This window comes from Paramacrobiotus metropolitanus, unplaced genomic scaffold (assembly GCF_019649055.1).
Source record: "Paramacrobiotus metropolitanus isolate TYO unplaced genomic scaffold, Prichtersi_v1.0 Parri_scaffold0000066, whole genome shotgun sequence".
Taxonomy (NCBI): Eukaryota; Metazoa; Tardigrada; class Eutardigrada; order Parachela; family Macrobiotidae; genus Paramacrobiotus; species Paramacrobiotus metropolitanus.
This window is the reverse complement of record NW_026570286.1, coordinates 468,686-485,480: the sequence shown is the minus strand read 5'-3', so window position 1 is coordinate 485,480 and position 16,795 is coordinate 468,686. Positions and strand designations below refer to the sequence as shown.

Genomic DNA, 16,795 nt, shown 5'->3' with positions numbered 1-16,795 from the left:
AAGATTCTGGATATTATTCTGTGTATTATCTGCTATATTCATTTTCTTTTACAAGTAAAATATTATAAAATTTAAAGTTGAGGTTAGTCCGCACTTATATACTTCCATTTCTAACACCAGCACTTAGTAAGATCGCAGCAGAATTTGAAATGCAAATAGAAAAGCATGAATTACTGAAGGAGATAAAAAAATCATTCTTTCTCCACATTAAGCAGTTCCTTTTCTTTCGATTTAAGAATAGCATCCATTTCCTTGCTGCAGGCATCGGCTTTCTCCATCAACTGCAACGATGATAACAACAAGAGAATTTACTAATAACCCAATGTGTGACTGAGAAAACTTCAAAAACCATTTCACTCGCAAAATTACCAATTGCACAACGCTGCGAACGCGATCAGCTGGATGGCCAGTTTTGCCTTTAACGTCCGTCACAACAGTGTTCTGTACACGCCGCACACGCTCTTTGAATTTATTACTGGCTGCCCTTGCGTTTTTCACAATAGTTTCTCGATATTCCCTCGAAACCCTGCAAGAAAAATGCAAAAACTTCAACACTTCTTTGCATATCTTTGTCGGCAAAACTCATAAATACTAAAAAAATTAATGAACTCAGCGCTATTATAATAATAAACGGGAAAAATTTCCACTGAAAAAAAACTGCAGCACTACCAAACTATTTCTACGAGTTTAAATCCTCATTTTTGTATATATAACACCAGATCTTTTATACTGATTATTATTGCTGTAATCAATCATATAAAATGCGTCCAGCAAAACTGAGCGCAGTGCATACATTTGCTAAACTAATAAACTGCGCCTGTAATAATTACTTGACTTTCCTACGTTATCAGGAAAACATTAAAGACGCAACCGCAGCAAACTACAGAACGGCACCAAAATGCAAATAAATGCAAAAACATTACATTCTATGCCAAGTTTAACTAACTCACTTGGGAATGGGAATATAGATCATATCGCCCTCCATCTGCGGACTGAAATTCATCCCGGCCTCTTCCAGTGCCAACATCGCAGGTTTGGCGTACGAAGGCGTAGCGGACAAATTAATCATAATCATCTGTGGATTTTTTAAGGATATCTGCGCAATCTCCGTCAGTTTATGTCGCTCACCCCCGAACTCCACTTCAATCCCTTCCAGGGAAGCTACACCACAAACAAACAGCTATAAACAATAAATTAACCCAAAACATTTTGCGGCGAAATCGTGAAACATTTAAAAACACTGAGCTGTGGAACAAGCAACCACCCACCGGATGTCATTTTCAAAGAGAATTGTTTGTGTAGCGTTTCTTGGAATTCATGGATTAAATTCTTCAGGCTATCCTCGTATTCCTCCAACGACACCAGACCCTCCAGCTCTTCGGGAGTGAACTGCACTTTCTTGGGATTCTTTTTATCTTTCTTCGGGCTTTTCTCATGATGCGGGATGGAAGTGTGAAAGCTGACGGCAGCGAACCGCGGACGCCAACAAGACGGACTGGCGTGCTGACACAAGGGAGATGCATTTTCCTGCAAAGCAATAATTCTCAGCTATACTACCTTAATTATCATAAATGTGTGCGGGACGTACGGAGACCATAGTGATGCAGGGATTCTGCACTGCGAACTGACAACGTGCAAAGTGCCACTGCATGGGCAGCAGACGTCTGGCCGAACGAAGGCAAGACATCGTCAAAGAGCCAACGCAATCCAAGGGCCCGAGAAAAGGGATATACTGAATACGATGGTGCACAGATCAGATGGTCCAAATCTGTTAAAATCTTAAAAGTTATACCAATAGGTTGGATGGGAAACACGCCAGCGAGGTTGTAAATATTGCAGTTTGTTGACAAAAATAATTCTAATTTCGCTGTGTGTGAGATTCTTTAGCCAGTTTACTCGGGCCGGCGCGAAGGTGTGACCCAGAAAGATGCTGTCCTGGGCGGTTGCTGAGTGGACACTAGGTAACCGCCACACCTAACCGAGACGTTTATAGTAAATACTGTACAAATACATAAGTACTGAAAATTGCATTAATTAGTATAATACAGGCATTTATATTTGTATTTTAATACTGCATTTATAATTTGTACTTTCTAATTGGTTACGATTGCTCATTGTTCTATTTAGACAAAAAAACATTATAAAAGAATTACTAACATAATAAGTAATAATTATTTGTTTTGGCTTTTCGCAGTTATCTAACCATAAGTGCAGCAGCAGCAACTGTTTTTATTTTAAGCAGATGCTGCTCGCTTGAATTTTTAACAAATATTCAATAGCTTTTTATGTCCCAGTTGCCGGTGCTAACCAATCTGGAAAACTGCATATACGAGTATTTTAGTTCGGCGATTACTGGCCAAAAACAGGCAGGTAGAAGCAAGTATGCAGTTACATACATCCATTCACTGGATGAGGCAGCGTATACTATGCATTCCATTCAAACATAAAGCGTAGAGTAGAGTTTGTTTAGTAAATTCCAACAGTGAGCTAGTTTATTGGTATAAATTATCGAATTAGGTGCATATTCACCGCCAAATGGCAGTGCGCATGGACATCTTCACTTTCTCGCAAAACAACATCATTTAATTAATCGGAAGAGGGTGGCATCTTGTTAATTTTCCGGCATGGAAATCGCGCAATGAACAGTGTTATAATTATCCGTGGCGTAACTTCAGCGTTCAGCCGTCGACAGGTTGTGACGGATCGAGGGCGACGATTCATGTGCACATCTGACACCTGCTGATTTCGCACCGCTTCCCTGTAGTTATAAGCGGTACATTATGATAGTTTTGACTTTTGATCACCGGTTCGACGATCCCATCCTTGTCGCTGCGGACAGAATAGCCAATTTCGCTAGTGCAAGCATGGTAAAATTGATATCATTATAATTATTTTTCGTGTTCCAATGGATTCCGTAGTCGGTTTCAGTGTACAGCAAGCACAGAACGATTTGTAGCACAGTGGGTGGTCATCAGTGCCGGCTAGACAAGAGCTTATTAAGCACAATCGATGCAAAAAAATCGTCGCGCGGTTAAGATGACTACCTACGCAATCACCTATTATTGACTTGACTGAACAATATCTTTCAGTGATGCGTAGAAACTATGAATAACCTGCGGTTGCATTTAAATGATTATTGGGTCGGAACAAACTTCCACGGAGTGAAATTATCACTACGCGTATGCTACTTATTGGCAATCGCCCTGAGAACATTAGTGGTAGAAATACAATATTTGACAAGCACAGTATAATTTGATACAGTATTTGCAAATATCGGTAAGTATAGAAATTAAATCAAGAAATTACAAAAAAATGAACTACTTATACGTCGAATATGTGGTTATTAAAAAGCTTAGCATTATTTGAACCGAACAGATGACCACGGTCAGTAATCATATACTCATGAACCGGTAGTAGTACTTTTGTCAATGCAAAATTTATGCACGAGCGCTGAATCACGTTTACTTGCTATGTAAGCATAACGAAAATTAATGACTACATTCTCAGGCAAATTACAAATTAAATATTCAATAAATGACCCATTCATAATTTACGACTTAAAGTATCCATTCAGTCCGAATTTCTGTACGTAATTTTGTTTTACGGCTTTATTATGGGAAAGTCAGCAGAATCATGCGAATCCGTTAAGGTCTGCAACAAGTGTACGTACCGTACGTGTGACGATCACGCCAAGTGGAGACGTCATTGTCAGTCGGAACAATAAGCCACGATCCCACATAAGATTTATTAACGGCTGTAACAAGCTAAAGAAGAAAGTAAAAGTGGACTACTTGAAGACGCCACTAAACGACCCAGTTTTTTGATCTCTTCAAAGTGTTGTTTGTTGGTTCGAATATGTATGAATTGGCTATAGCGCTCGTACGTAATGCATGTGCACAGCCGTTTTTTTACGTACACCGGCTAAGTAACCGACGAAAAAAATAATGTTCACTTTCATTATCTTACATTATTCAATTAATGCAGCGTTTAGCCGGCATTTGTAGTTTTGTTCCACTTTCCATGCTTTTCCGGTGGTGTCAGTTCGCGCGCCACGGCTGATAATCATATTTTCAACATCAATATTTCTCACTAACTACCACCAGCCAGTCTCTGAAAGGCGGAAGATTTTTCCCAGTTTTCCGCGCTTTCAGCTGTTGACATTTTTGTTAAGTATCTGCATATGTTGATTTAAACATGTGTACGATAATTAATTTAATTGCCGCGGTATTGCTACTGGCTCTTCATTCATGCACCGGTAATTGTTTATTCTCTTCCGACAAGTCCATTTAAAATTTGTTTAGCACATTGTATCGATTTCAACTTGGTGAATATATGGTGCATTTGTCGTGCAGTTGACCTTCCCTTGTTGTTGCATTGATAGCATCTGTTATTGTAACGTTATGTTTTTTGTTACAATAAGCAGTCTGCTTATTATATAGCTGTTTTTATTCGTCAGCTTTAACCAGAATCTACTAATCATACTGCGTTTCCTTGCATGGTTTATTTAAGGTTGGATTTTAACTGTGCAGCTTTTGAACTTTTTAGGAGAGCCGGAAGCGCGCATGTACAATGAATTCGTGTCGCCTTATGGATACGGCCGTGGTGCACCTATGTTACGTGATCTCTATCCCTTCGTACCTCGGATGTCGGCTAACTTCGAAGCCGAAGCGGCGCTGACGAAGGAAGACACCGATGTGGGCTTTGCGCCGGCTCTTAATCTCAACGTGGGCATCGACAATGTCACATCGCTGCGGCTGAACATCAACCGGATGAGCATCAAGAAAGCCGGCTACAGCTGCGGCATTCCCGGCAGCGGCGTGGTGGATCCCTTCGAACTGGGGAACAAGTACGTGATGCCGGCCAAGAAGAAGGTCAAGCATCGCCGCACCGCCAAGGAGTTTCCGGCGGCCACACGAATGGCCAGTGAACTGCTGGAAGCGAGGGAGTTGAAAAAACGCGATACCTTGCAGAACCGCGGCAAAGTGTCCAGAGCCAACGAGTTCTGTTGGCAGGTGAGTTATTCGTTTTCTTCAAAGGATATATATATTTTATTACTGTAAACTGAACGTCAAATTATCTCTAATTCAGTAAGTGATTAAACGTGTGGTATATCGAGCAGAAAAAAATAAGGCTCAACAATGTAATTATGTTGTACGTATAAGATAAATGCAGAGTGCATCTGCTTTGAATACACCTACTACAAAATTATGAGACACGTTTATGCCTTTTGTCACTAAAGACCTTCGTAATTCTGCAGAATTACTCTGTACTTTGGTAATTACGGTCTTTGATGAAGTAAGATCAGTTAAATTAAATTTTCTCATACTTAAAACAAATCCTGTGCTCACTGCAGCTTATAGAGTAGAATAATTAAAATACGTACAGTATTCTACAAGCTCGTGATCCCTTTTCGTATTTCGTGTTAACAAACTAGTATGCGCAATAAAAAACTTTCCAAAATAACACGCAATTCTACTGGGAAAATTATTTTTTTTTAAATTTTCTCCTATTTTTTTTTTAAATTTTTTCCTCACCTAAACAGGCACACGAAAGTGTAAACAGCAAGTTATGTATTTTGCCGGTGTTTTGCACAGGAAAATAATTTAATACACCTTCACAGCATTCCGTAAAAGGTAATGCGTGCTGAGTTTTTATGGTGTCCATGCATACTTCAAAGTATTCATAGGAAAAAACTTTGAGCCACATTTGAAAGATGACGAAAGAGGTGCTCTGCATTCTAGTGAAGTAATTGCAATTTGTTTTAAGTGATGTCTTCTGTGGTATTAACTAACCGAGAAATCCTCAAAGCCGGCGGTTTCTGTAAAATTTTGCAGCAATCGTGAATGAACCAGTTCTTCTGCTAAATGACCTCTTAGATACAGTACATTATTATTCATAGATTTACAATGTAATTAACAACAATGGGGTGGGTATATTAATATGCATGAAGATCATGTCACATACGTAATTAATAATGTTGTTCTTGACATTAATTGACTACATTGATACCACGTTCGCTATGTTGTCTATACAATTAGCTAGAAAAGACGTTTAATAACGCAGATTATGATTTTCATAATTTCTTTGGCCAATAGATATGCATAATTATTCGCATTTTCACCAGTTATTGCTGGAATGCTGGTATAACATCATGAACAGCATAAGCTGGCACACGTGAATGCGACGTTAAGTGCTTTGTACCTCGCTTGAGGCAGTGATTAATAATAATTAAATTTTATGCTTGTTACTATTGCTTCCGTATTTGTATTTAGGTTAAGATACGAATCGATTTGGCTAATGGAACAACAAAACTCTGCGGTGGAACAATTATCGGCTCGAAAACAATCTTAACAGCAGCTCATTGTGTGGTTGACAGGTAAAGCTGACTCTGTGTATCTAGTCGACTATTATCTTTTATGCTGTTTTAATTTAGATTATAGTGAAAGAACGAAAGCAGTTAGCGGTTATGTTGAGTTTTTACAAGTATGATAGCAATTGACTACCAGCTATGTATTCTGAATAGCGTTTCTGTAAGTACTCATACGCACAGTGTATAAGGGCGTGTGTTCCAGCAATTTTATGATAAATCGTAATATCCAAGCGATTACGGTTCTATAACAGCGAAACTCACCGGCCAAAACACTACTCTGCCTTAAACTAAATTATGGCAATGATTAATATAAGCACAATACTGTTACATTAAAATTTAATAATTTATTCTTGTATCTAGAAGCAGGAGTGAGAAACTTCGTAAACTTTTGTACTTGTTTACCGCTACATGAGCTTAATATACTAAAGGTCAGGTGCCGATAAAATTTTCTTGTAGGTTTCAGTTGGCACTCCTCTTAGGCTCTTAATCATCAATGCAGCTAAAAAATTTTATATAATAAAGCCTTTTCCTGTATTTTCAGAACGCTGAAGAAACCCTTCCGCCCCTCGACTGTTACCGTGCAAGTGGGACAGGATAGTCCGAACAGCGAAGAACTGCAGTGTGTAGAGATCTATCTGGCTGAGTTCATCCTGCCGCATCCTTCCTACGACATCGGCTTGGAGGACAACGATATCGCTCTGGTCGTTCTCAACAGTGAAATCAAACTAGCGGAGAAAGACTGTGCGTGTAAATTATGCATCAAGGATAAAGAACCACAAATTGGTCAGTCGTGCGTCGTGGCCGGTGACGGTAGGACTCGTGAGATCAACGGTGAGTGCATGGCATGCACGGCACTACGTCTTTCAAATCTACGAAATCTTTGAAATCTTTGAAAAACCGGCACGATCACTGGAATGTTTTGAAATTACAATTGCAGTTATTTTAAGATAGATCTAACTCGTGCCTTTATGTACCACGAAATCTGATGTGTTACATGCAACAGATGTTTGTTATTTTACAATTTTACACGCCACCTACAATCGCCGAAATTGTTTTTAGGAGGCGATATAACCGCTGCGGAGCCGATGAAATGGTTCAAGCAGAAGGTCCTGCGCCAGACATTCGACAGTCACTGCGCCTTTATCCTGGACAGTGGAAAATTCACCGATTTAGATGCCTTTATCTGTGCTGGAGACGAGGAAGCCGAGTCCAGCTGCCAGGGCGACGATGGCAGTGCGTTTGTATGTTTCGACCAGCAATCCGATACACATTACGCAGCGGGTATTGTGTCCTTTGGCGCCGGTTGCGGGAAGGACATCGGCAGTCAGTATACGAAACTTCGGCCGTATCTGCAGTGGATCGGTGATAATTCTCCGGCGCAGAATGTCCACGTCCAGCGGGGCTGGATGCATGAGATCGCACGGTCATTAGACGAGAATAAACATAGACTTGTAAAAAACTAATCCCCCATGTTGACCTTTTTATATTTTTAATTTTGTTGAAACTTGCACACTGCGCCCGATGACAACTAACGTTTTTTGGACAACTTTAATGCTCCATGACGGATTTTACAGTATTTTGCTTGATGTGGATAAATGCCAAGGCGCTCCGTTTCGTACACTCCATGGTTTAAGCCAGCTGATACTGCCACTGATTCGTTGAGTCTCTTGAGGTCCCTATCGAATGTCGTTTCCCTCTAAAAACTCGCATGCGTGTTCGTTATCGGTGAATGTTGATTTCCGGTGGTATTACTTCTAAGTTTATAATAAAGCTGCCCGTAGTACAGCTTTTAAAGTAAAGCGCGCATATTTGATTTAGTCTAGAATGCGCCAAAAGCGTACTTAAATCTCATAAAGAGCTGTAAAGAGTTATACCTAGCCTTCCAACCATGCTATACCTAGCCTTCCAACCAATTCGTTTTTTACAATTTGACGTTATTGGAAAAGGTATTTAATAAAGCAGTGTTTTAGGAGGGGATTTAAATTCCTGGAAAAACAATAATATTGTAATAGTAGTTACGGCGTAGATAACTTTGAATGGCCGCTAGCACTACAGGTACTGTACCATCGTTTTCGCTACCTAAACGGCTAAATCACTGCGATCCCAGCGTTAACGCAAGTAAGCTAAGTACTTTCAGCCCTGGAGACATGCAAACACTGTAAAGCGCGTAAAGACACACAAAAGGAAAAGAAGCCGGCTTATCGAAATTATTTTGGCTCTAAGATGGGATCAGGTTTTAGTGTGCATTGGTTTTTATTCACTTGTACATGTGACTCTCAAGACGGGACAAAGCATGCATCTCCTGGCGTGCTTTATATCGATGCTTGCAATATTTGCATGCGTGAAGAATTCCTGGTCCGCTAGAGGAGGCGGCCTGAAGTCCGTGCAGGATCCCGGCAGAGGGCCTATACCAACTGCGAATTCCACCTCGCTTAAAGGCAACTCTGCCACCGTTAATGCCATTCTGTCAGTCAGCGTTAGCATTCACAAGAGTCCAGACGTCCATGGATCCCGGCCATCCGCTTCGCAGCCCATTGGTTAACTAGCTGCATTTTTGGCCGGGACCTTTACTTTTATTGTACGAGCGCCGTCTAGTGTTTCTAGAGCGGGATAGCACTAGTTAGTGATCCTGTTAAATGAATTTACGAAGTGAAAAGCGAATGGACTATTCGTTGGCGTTTATTCGTACTGAACATTGTTGTTTGCTCTGAATCATTGTTGATGTTGCGATTGCGTTTGACTTTCGCGGCTGTGAGCGCTTTTTCTTACATAGCTATTATAGTTTAATAGTCAATGAGTAATCTACGACCTTGTGCAGACGACATTACCTGGACAGTTCAGACCAGTATTTTACAGTTTCCTGGCCGCGGTGTATTAAAGCAGCTTCTACAACTGTTGAATAGACTTCCGTCATGGCCGTTTTTACGCTCGACTGTTTGCGGGTATCGTAAGTTCTACTTTACCGGGAATGGAATATTATGGAACACTTATATCCTACGAGTACTTGTACCAAAAGCATGGATGCACTGTATACAGAAACTGCGGTTCATGCAGGATCATGAGATTTGTCGGTATGGCTGTGTTCGAGACTACAAAATAATGAGGAGCGGTTCAAACGACTTTAATTTAAACAACGAGTAAATATTAATGGTGTTTGGTGCGTGCGCTCAAGAAACATTCGGTATCGATAAAATACAGTAATTAGGCATAATATATTAGTATCTGGTGTGTAGTAAAACAGATTTTAGTGCGCAGATTTTGCTGCACATTCATGAATCCAAGAAAAATTAAATAAAAAATTAATAGAAAGAAGCCAAGTACAAATCTGTTAAATAACTAACGAAAACAAACTACGTAAACCAAAACAAACAACGACAGCAAACTAACAAAAAGGTGGAGATATGGCACTCATTTTCTCCTCATAATAGCTCATAATCACAATCGTTATAACGAGCAGAAATTTTTTGTAGGTGTAGTTCTAGAGCACTCTTCGTGAAGACAAAGCCAAGTGATGCAGATAAGGAGTTTTTAATTACAGACTACAGTAGCTTGCGGTAACTTACAATGTTACAATGTTGGAACATAACGTTATATCTCGGGTAGCTTTCCATTCGGGTTCAAATTTTTTTGCTTAGCGGTGCTACATTACGGCCTGAGCACCAGCATCGCATTACCCTTTCAGCATGATTATTCCAGGCGTCCATGCACCTCTGTATGCGCAATTGTGGGATGGTGCAGCACATTAGCAATGGACTAACAATCACGGGTATAAAATACAAGTAACCACTAACTGCTGAAAGTACAGCGCTGTGATGATCAGATGCAAAGATGAAAAGAATATTGTTGATCTTTGACGGCAACCAACAGGTTAGTTCTACCAAAGTAACGAGACTAAAGGTCAGGAAGTGTTTTTGACTCCCTGGGGTGTGCGTAGCGTTGGCCTGCTCACGGGCCTTTACACGGGTATAAAGCCGACACGCGATAATAATGTAGGCAAGTACGTTGAGAACTAGTGGTAACATGTGTACAACAAAAAATAAAATCAAAGTGTACGTCGAAGGCTTTTCAGGATCCTCGCACACAATTGGATGTGGTGGGAGCTTTAACGTATCAATCAAGATTTGAGGGACACAAACCACATGGACCAAAACGCCGATTCCCACTGTAATACAATCCGCAATAAATGGTTGGTACGTGTTTCGGTATGATATTGGCCAAGTGACCGCGTATGCGCGGTTGAACGAGATGCCAAAATGCATCCACAGTAAAACAGCAGTTGGCACAAACTCCGAATACAAGTATGCGCCACAAAACGCCCTGGGCACGGGATTCGATTCACCGTACGCATTGTCGGCGATGTAGAATGTAGGTACAACAATTAACGAAAAAAACATATTGGCTAACAAGATGCTGACGAGATGCGTTCTAAATGACGACACGGGGACACGCTTTTCTACAAGATAACGGACAGTAGCGTTGACCGCTAGCGCTATGGTCATGATCATGACCCCTAATACGATAATATTTGTACCGTCAGAAGGGATTACCTGGACTGCAGATACGTTAGCAGCAACCGGCAAATGATCAAAGGTCACGTTGTCCATCACGGCACTATATTGATGTAGCAATTATTAAACTGACAGGGATCCGGAATGGTGCTAGCTCCGCATTAAACTTATCGAAAAATAAAATTGATACAAGTAGCTCTTTGCTGGAAGCCAGGAGCGATATTACAGCAGACTGCTTGGGCTGCAGTTTCTGCTCGAATGGCTCTTTCCGGACGTTTAGTACGTTGACTGACCTTTCGAACAAATATCGATGCGGAGGTGGAATCTGGAATGCTTCGCGGTGGGCAACTGTCACATGAGGTTCACCCAACGCTGCGCTCCACTAGTTTTAGAATAATTTACTATACTTCTGATTATCTGATACTATACTGAACGGCGTTGACTAACCGTTATCCCCATCCACCATTCCACTCAACCGCTCCGCTTTGGTGTTATACCATGTCGCACGTCACGAAAGCATGTGTTGAAATACCGCATGTCTTTCAGGAGATGTGCATGAAGATTTTAACGTATGGAAAAACAGCGTTTCTTTCGGGACGTGGAAATGGATTTCCACCCGAATAAACAAATAAGTCTGGAGTCTAGCTGGACACTAGAGGCATGCATAGAGTACCGCACTTCATATGTATTGGTACTACTGGAATTTTGAACTGAGCAGCAGCACTTGCACGCAAAGTATTCTGCAACCTTCACAGATTTATCGTTTTTACTTGCATATTGTAGTATGAGCCGTAAGTGCACACCTGATTGGTTTCGCTAAGTACTGTAATTAACAGAAATGAGCGTTTGAAATTCGATCAGATTAAATCCATAGCTTCCGAATATTCCAGCGGCTCAATACTGTGGTTGATTAAGAAATCTCAGTAACAATTATACACTACTTACTAGTGGAACATGTGGTACCGCACTTCCTGATTCGTTTAATTAACTACAGCTTATATTTGATGTTGCCGATGTTTCTAAATGCGCTCACCATTAGAATAAATTCGCACCATACAAAAAATCCTCTACACATTCGACCACGACAGTTTGTTCCATAATAATGTCTGTACACTTGTAGAGTCTGTATGATTAATTAGTTAGTAACACAGTAACATAAGCCGAAGTACACATTGTAGCTCACAGATACTACAATTTTGTCTTCGAATATCTTGAATGATCATCTCGATAAGAAGATATTACACGAAACCCTTCCTTTTCGTAATTATAAATACGACACTTGCAGTGCTGCTCAGCTCCAGGCCGATGTATTCCCATCGCAGTCTGTCACAGAAACAACAATCTGATCTTTAATGCCAGATTGCTGAAATTAAAAGCATTAAGCATTATAAAAATTGCTGAATATCTCGTGGCTGCGGTATATTCAGTTATTCGCTGCAGGAGTTACATATCGCGATCGCTGCTTCCGGAAATGGCATCTTCATCTCTTCGGATACACTTTTATATCCTGGTACGATGGCTTCGCTCTTTGTGTATATTTAACATAAAATTATTCATTACGTGCATTAGGCATATTTTAATATTTAAGTTATTGTTAATAGCTCTTTTAATGTGTTTCACTGTAGCAGATTGTCGTCTGGAACTGGGAAGCCATTGTTAGCCAGCAACCACAAAGAAGTTTCATGAAGGTTGATGTTGAACTGATACAGCTGTTAAATCCGCAAGGTTTATTGGCCAATGGTCAACGGTGTGATACCACCAATGACTGCGATCCATCGTTATCGATTTTTCTTGACACGTACGAGCAAATTGTAGAATTCAGAAACAACTCAGAAAAAACTATGAATTGTAATTTTTGAGCAGATTCCTGGTTTGTTGGTGACGTTTATGTAGAGTACTTGTTCAGGATTCGTCCGCTTATGGCTTGGCCTGGAGACAAGGATGTATCGGAATATACCAAAGTATTTAAAACATCTAATCAGAATTCTCCCATAATTCACAACAACGTCAGCAGGATCGTTTGTGGAGGATCTATTAACGTAAGTAAAAAGGGTTTTTATTCGGTTATCGTATACATTGTCTTGGCTTGACAATTCTTCTTGACCAATTCAAAATCGGTCAATTTTGACCAGTCTGTGTAGTTCGGACCCTCTGTATACCTTGTAGAAAGTCAATTTGCGAGTGAATGTGGTGGATGGCGATACTTTCTCCGGCGCTGATTTAATCGACAATTTCAACTGCGTATTTTCACCGGAAATGAATACAATTGCTAATTCGTGGGAGCTTGCCGAGTGGTCACCCACTGAGGACTGTGTTCCGCTTCATCAAAGCCATCGCGTCCGGTGAGATAAAAATTTTCGCAAGTTGTTTTGGTTTACAATGAAATTCTTCACTTGTTTTTTCGTTTCTCAGATTACTGTACCGGTATCGCGTTTACGCCATTCCACAGTCGGAATGTGGCCTCCAGGATCGAACAATTGTAAAACCGGACCTTGTGGATATGATCTAATCGAGCAAAATGACTGGAAACTAAAAATTAATAATTATTAGTGTTCTATAAATCAAATTTTTATTTAAATAGCGTTAACATAAAAACAACAGCGATCCTTTGGGTCTGTATACTTGTTTTTGTACATTCAGGTTTGATTTTTGGTTCTTATGCGGTAGAATTATACTTTGTATATACATGGACTAGAAGAGTTGTAATCTTTAGTGGTGCATTCATACAGCAGCCACAAATTGTTTTATTACCTTTTGTAGCGAATGTGGGCATCTCTTTCGCGATGTTTAGGAAGTTTCCTAACATATTTAATTCTCGAGTCCCGGTACAGTGTCATTCCTTGTAGACCACCACCCTCAGAGAAATAAAACAATCGAAATGTGTGCTTACTATGCAGAATTTCACTTGTTTGCAAATAATGTGAGAATGGTGTGTGCAACATACCATTAGGATGACCAATATCGCATTACGTGGATTTCTGTCCTTATTTGCATGCATTTAGTTTCACAGAAGCACTTGTCATTTTCCTTGTCCGGCTGGAAAATGCGTTTGATCATAGCGAGCTATACTTAGTATTGACTGAAATTTATCGCGTACTTCTATGACATTTTTACAAGTAGCCTAAAGGCATAAGTATATAAAGTTGTCCAGTAAAGGCAAATTAAGGAACTCGGCGTCTTCTTAACCGGCAGAAATTAGTTGGTTCTATCAGCGTTTTGCACTGTTCTGCGCCGGTACCGCTTTAGTTTATATAATTCCTTGTGTGCTAAAATGCGGCTGTGTATTGTGGGACTAACTGTTCTGGTAGCGGTAAGTGTCATCCTGTTCGATTTTCTGCAGTAAAAGAGATTGCTGATGTTACCCTGCAACAGGTGGCCAGCGCAGCCAGAGGTCGGGATGACCGTGATCGGGGAACGGGCGGCTCGGACCGGGATCGCGGAAGTTCTTTCAGCGGCGCCGGGGTGGACGGTGACAATTTCCCTGATTATTTCCGAGTGGAGGTGGAAATTCAGCGCCTAGAAAACGAAAAGGGCATTCTCTCAAATGGGAAAAACTGTGATGTCTTCGGCGGAAAATGTGATCCGCGGGTGCAAGTATTTGTTGACGTGTAAGTATACTGGGCTGTAAGTGACCCTTATTATGAGTATTCATGATGTGAGTTTTTTAATACCGGTAGTACTGTTCAAAATGCATAATTTGTGGAATTTCGTAAACATTTTGTTGGTTTTATCAGTGACCAGCCTTTGTCTCCCTGGCCGGGATCGAGCGAATCGAAGGAATATCAATGGCCTCAAATATTTGAAGCGTCTAACGTTAATTCTCCGACCATTGGAAAATCTGTCACTCGCGATGTATGCGGAGGTTCCGTTAACAAAGTTAACGCTAGGTATATCATTTAAACAAATTTTAATTAATTTGCCAACGAAAACCCGCGCTGTAATGCAGAGTATCCGTTCTGGATGTGGACACCGCAACGAGCAATGACCACATCAACAACTTCGACTGTGTTTTTGACGTCATTCCCCATGATGTGGCTAGAGATGCCAAGAGTGCCCAGTGGAGCCAGTCCTTCGAATGTACACCAAAATTCCAGTCTGGGAAAATGAGGTAAGCAATAAAAACGTTACATAACCAGTTAACCACTCTGTCATTCGAAAATACAGAATCAGGCAGTGTGATTTCGTGTTCATCTGTTTATAGACTCCTTGCACGCCAACGATCGTATGAAATCCCCGCAAGCAACTGCCAGGCGTCCAGCGACAAGGGTAAATCAAAACCAGAAATTTGTGCTAAATAATATCGTAATTATCCGTACTCGTATAATCAGTTATTCGTATCTGTAGTCAACAAGGATCCGGTCAACTTTAGACAGCACTAGCAGTGCTGACTAGGGCGTAATTTATAATTAAACTGAGATGAATTACAGATCAACGACAGAGCCTTAGTACCGGTATGCGATCGGCCGGTCCCCACATTCCCGGCCGACATGATTTTGTCCGATTGGATGCGGAAATCGTCCAGCTTAGCAATCCTCAGGGCATCACTGATAAGAAGGTCAAGTGCGACACCGGCAATGCTTGCGACCCCAAGATCTCTGTTAATCTCGATACGTGAGTTTTTACATTTTTTTACGCCATCTATTGAGCGTAATTAGTAATACTTGCATTTTGTGCTAAAATTATTTTGGTAATATATTTGTTTACGTAGCTGTATTAAGCGTTACATACGTACGAGACTTCTAAAAGCAATTAGACACACTGCATACGCTTACATGGGAATTTGATTGCAGCGATATTCCTTTAGCCAGATGGCCCGGATCAAAGACTGTCCCGAATTTCAAAACCATTTTCCAAGCAACAAACCAGGACTCGCCTGTTGTCAATAAAAACATCACAAAAACTTTCTGTGGAGGATCTGTTGCGGTGAGTTCGATGGTCCTACTTCCACCGGTATTTGCCAGGATATCGACGACGCGAATAAACAATTAATTTTGGTAATCAAACTTTTAGTGGGTGAATTTGCGCGCGGATGTTGTGGACGAAGACAGTCTATCCGCTAACGACCATATTGGCAGCTTCGAATGCCTCTTTTTGGCTGATTACAACAATTTTGCTAGCGATATTTCCATCTCCGACTGGTCGACAACGCAGGACTGCAAAGCATTACAGGATACTGACGTCCGGTAAATAATTTTCGGTTTAAATATTCGGAAACAGCTTATGGTCCAACCTGTGACTCTGGACTTTTTGATAGGTTGCAGTACCGTTATCGCATCTACGATGTACCACCAACAAGCTGTGGAATCAAAGCGTCTGCCAAATAAACTAACAAATGGCTCGACCAGTTGTATAAATAGTAGATATGTTTTAAATGCTATATGGAAACCAAAACCGTCTGCGATAAAAATTAAAGCGAAAAGGGATATAAGTACGACTTTATTTAATCAACTGAATGCGGTTCTAATTTCGTACGAGGTACAGTGTGTAGTTATTTCACGCACACATTAGTCCGTGCAAGAGATTAAAGTTTTTATATTTATGAACTGTTAAACTAAGACAAAGTATAAATGAAATACATCGATGAAATTTATGAACACTAAGTGCCTGTGGGTTATTGCCTAATAAATGCAGTTTTTCGACTATAACCAGTACGTCCAAACCGAAATTTCACTTGTATGTAAAATAGATGAACTTCGTGCATCACACATTTTATTAATTAGGAGCCGTCGCGCGAACGTTCCGCTGAAACCAGTATGTACATCACCTACACGATAAATTATGAACAAATTCATTTTCGCAGTAGTAGCATAAAAACCTGAAAATTTGTTAACGCAGGCAAAATTTTATTGTACTACCGTGCCCACATTCTTACTGCATATCCTTGTTTTCAAGCTGAAATATGCCGGTTACGATATCA

At 40.5% G+C, this 16,795-nt stretch overlaps 4 protein-coding genes across 6 annotated transcripts; 3 read left to right on the top strand and 1 right to left on the bottom strand.

The window, feature by feature from the left end:
* Positions 1–6: 6 nt before the first annotated feature.
* LOC129594242 (ribosome-recycling factor, mitochondrial-like) lies at positions 7–1,878 on the bottom strand. Its single transcript, XM_055490863.1, has 5 exons — positions 1,589–1,878; positions 1,269–1,527; positions 951–1,161; positions 370–526; positions 7–281 (listed from the first exon to the last, which is right to left on the bottom strand). The coding sequence occupies exons 1-5, from the start codon at positions 1,685–1,687 to the stop codon at positions 192–194; spliced, it is 816 nt and encodes a 271-aa protein (XP_055346838.1). The 5' UTR covers positions 1,688–1,878; the 3' UTR covers positions 7–191.
* LOC129594240 (serine protease 55-like) lies at positions 1,510–8,138 on the top strand. Of its 2 annotated transcripts, none has more exons than XM_055490861.1 (5): positions 1,510–1,961; positions 4,546–5,012; positions 6,273–6,376; positions 6,912–7,201; positions 7,430–8,138. In XM_055490861.1, exons 1-5 carry the CDS (start codon positions 1,928–1,930, stop codon positions 7,831–7,833), a joined length of 1,299 nt encoding a protein of 432 aa, XP_055346836.1. In that variant the 5' UTR covers positions 1,510–1,927; the 3' UTR covers positions 7,834–8,138. The 2 variants fall into 2 exon arrangements, with proteins under 2 accessions (XP_055346836.1, XP_055346835.1); XM_055490860.1 differs by lacking the exon at positions 1,510–1,961 and adding an exon at positions 3,954–4,255.
* Positions 8,139–12,163: 4,025 nt separating this feature from the next.
* LOC129594165 (uncharacterized) lies at positions 12,164–13,779 on the top strand. 2 transcript variants are annotated; one of them, XM_055490759.1, is made up of 5 exons: positions 12,164–12,388; positions 12,507–12,676; positions 12,785–12,917; positions 13,045–13,220; positions 13,291–13,779. In XM_055490759.1, exons 1-5 carry the CDS (start codon positions 12,350–12,352, stop codon positions 13,385–13,387), a joined length of 615 nt encoding a protein of 204 aa, XP_055346734.1. In that variant the 5' UTR covers positions 12,164–12,349; the 3' UTR covers positions 13,388–13,779. The 2 variants fall into 2 exon arrangements, with proteins under 2 accessions (XP_055346734.1, XP_055346733.1); XM_055490758.1 differs by having other exon boundaries at positions 12,504–12,676; positions 13,291–13,778.
* Positions 13,780–13,913: 134 nt separating this feature from the next.
* Positions 13,914–16,517, top strand: LOC129594164 (uncharacterized). Its single transcript, XM_055490757.1, has 9 exons — positions 13,914–14,188; positions 14,251–14,486; positions 14,613–14,765; positions 14,825–14,986; positions 15,080–15,144; positions 15,306–15,489; positions 15,669–15,801; positions 15,889–16,061; positions 16,133–16,517. The coding sequence occupies exons 1-9, from the start codon at positions 14,150–14,152 to the stop codon at positions 16,200–16,202; spliced, it is 1,215 nt and encodes a 404-aa protein (XP_055346732.1). The 5' UTR covers positions 13,914–14,149; the 3' UTR covers positions 16,203–16,517.
* Positions 16,518–16,795: the final 278 nt, after the last annotated feature.

Excerpts from the sequence above, each read along its gene's own strand:
- LOC129594242 (XM_055490863.1), bottom strand. The coding sequence starts at position 1,687 with ATGTCTTGCCTTCGTTCGGCCAGACGTCTGCTGCCCATGCAGTGGCAC. Across the intron at positions 527-950 it reads ATCTATATTCCCATTCCCAA|GGTTTCGAGGGAATATCGAG; the intron begins GTGAGTTAGTTA and ends TTTTTCTTGCAG. Across the intron at positions 282-369 it reads TTCGCAGCGTTGTGCAATTG|TTGATGGAGAAAGCCGATGC; the intron begins GTAATTTTGCGA and ends TCATCGTTGCAG.
- LOC129594240 (XM_055490860.1), top strand. The coding sequence starts at position 4,195 with ATGTGTACGATAATTAATTTAATTGCCGCGGTATTGCTACTGGCTCTT. Across the intron at positions 6,377-6,911 it reads GCTCATTGTGTGGTTGACAG|AACGCTGAAGAAACCCTTCC; the intron begins GTAAAGCTGACT and ends CTGTATTTTCAG. Across the intron at positions 7,202-7,429 it reads TAGGACTCGTGAGATCAACG|GAGGCGATATAACCGCTGCG; the intron begins GTGAGTGCATGG and ends AATTGTTTTTAG.
- LOC129594165 (XM_055490758.1), top strand. The coding sequence starts at position 12,350 with ATGGCATCTTCATCTCTTCGGATACACTTTTATATCCTG. Across the intron at positions 12,389-12,503 it reads GGATACACTTTTATATCCTG|CAGATTGTCGTCTGGAACTG; the intron begins GTACGATGGCTT and ends GTTTCACTGTAG. Across the intron at positions 13,221-13,290 it reads CATCAAAGCCATCGCGTCCG|ATTACTGTACCGGTATCGCG; the intron begins GTGAGATAAAAA and ends TTCGTTTCTCAG.
- LOC129594164 (XM_055490757.1), top strand. The coding sequence starts at position 14,150 with ATGCGGCTGTGTATTGTGGGACTAACTGTTCTGGTAGCG. Across the intron at positions 14,766-14,824 it reads GTTAACAAAGTTAACGCTAG|AGTATCCGTTCTGGATGTGG; the intron begins GTATATCATTTA and ends GCTGTAATGCAG. Across the intron at positions 15,145-15,305 it reads CCAGGCGTCCAGCGACAAGG|ATCAACGACAGAGCCTTAGT; the intron begins GTAAATCAAAAC and ends GATGAATTACAG.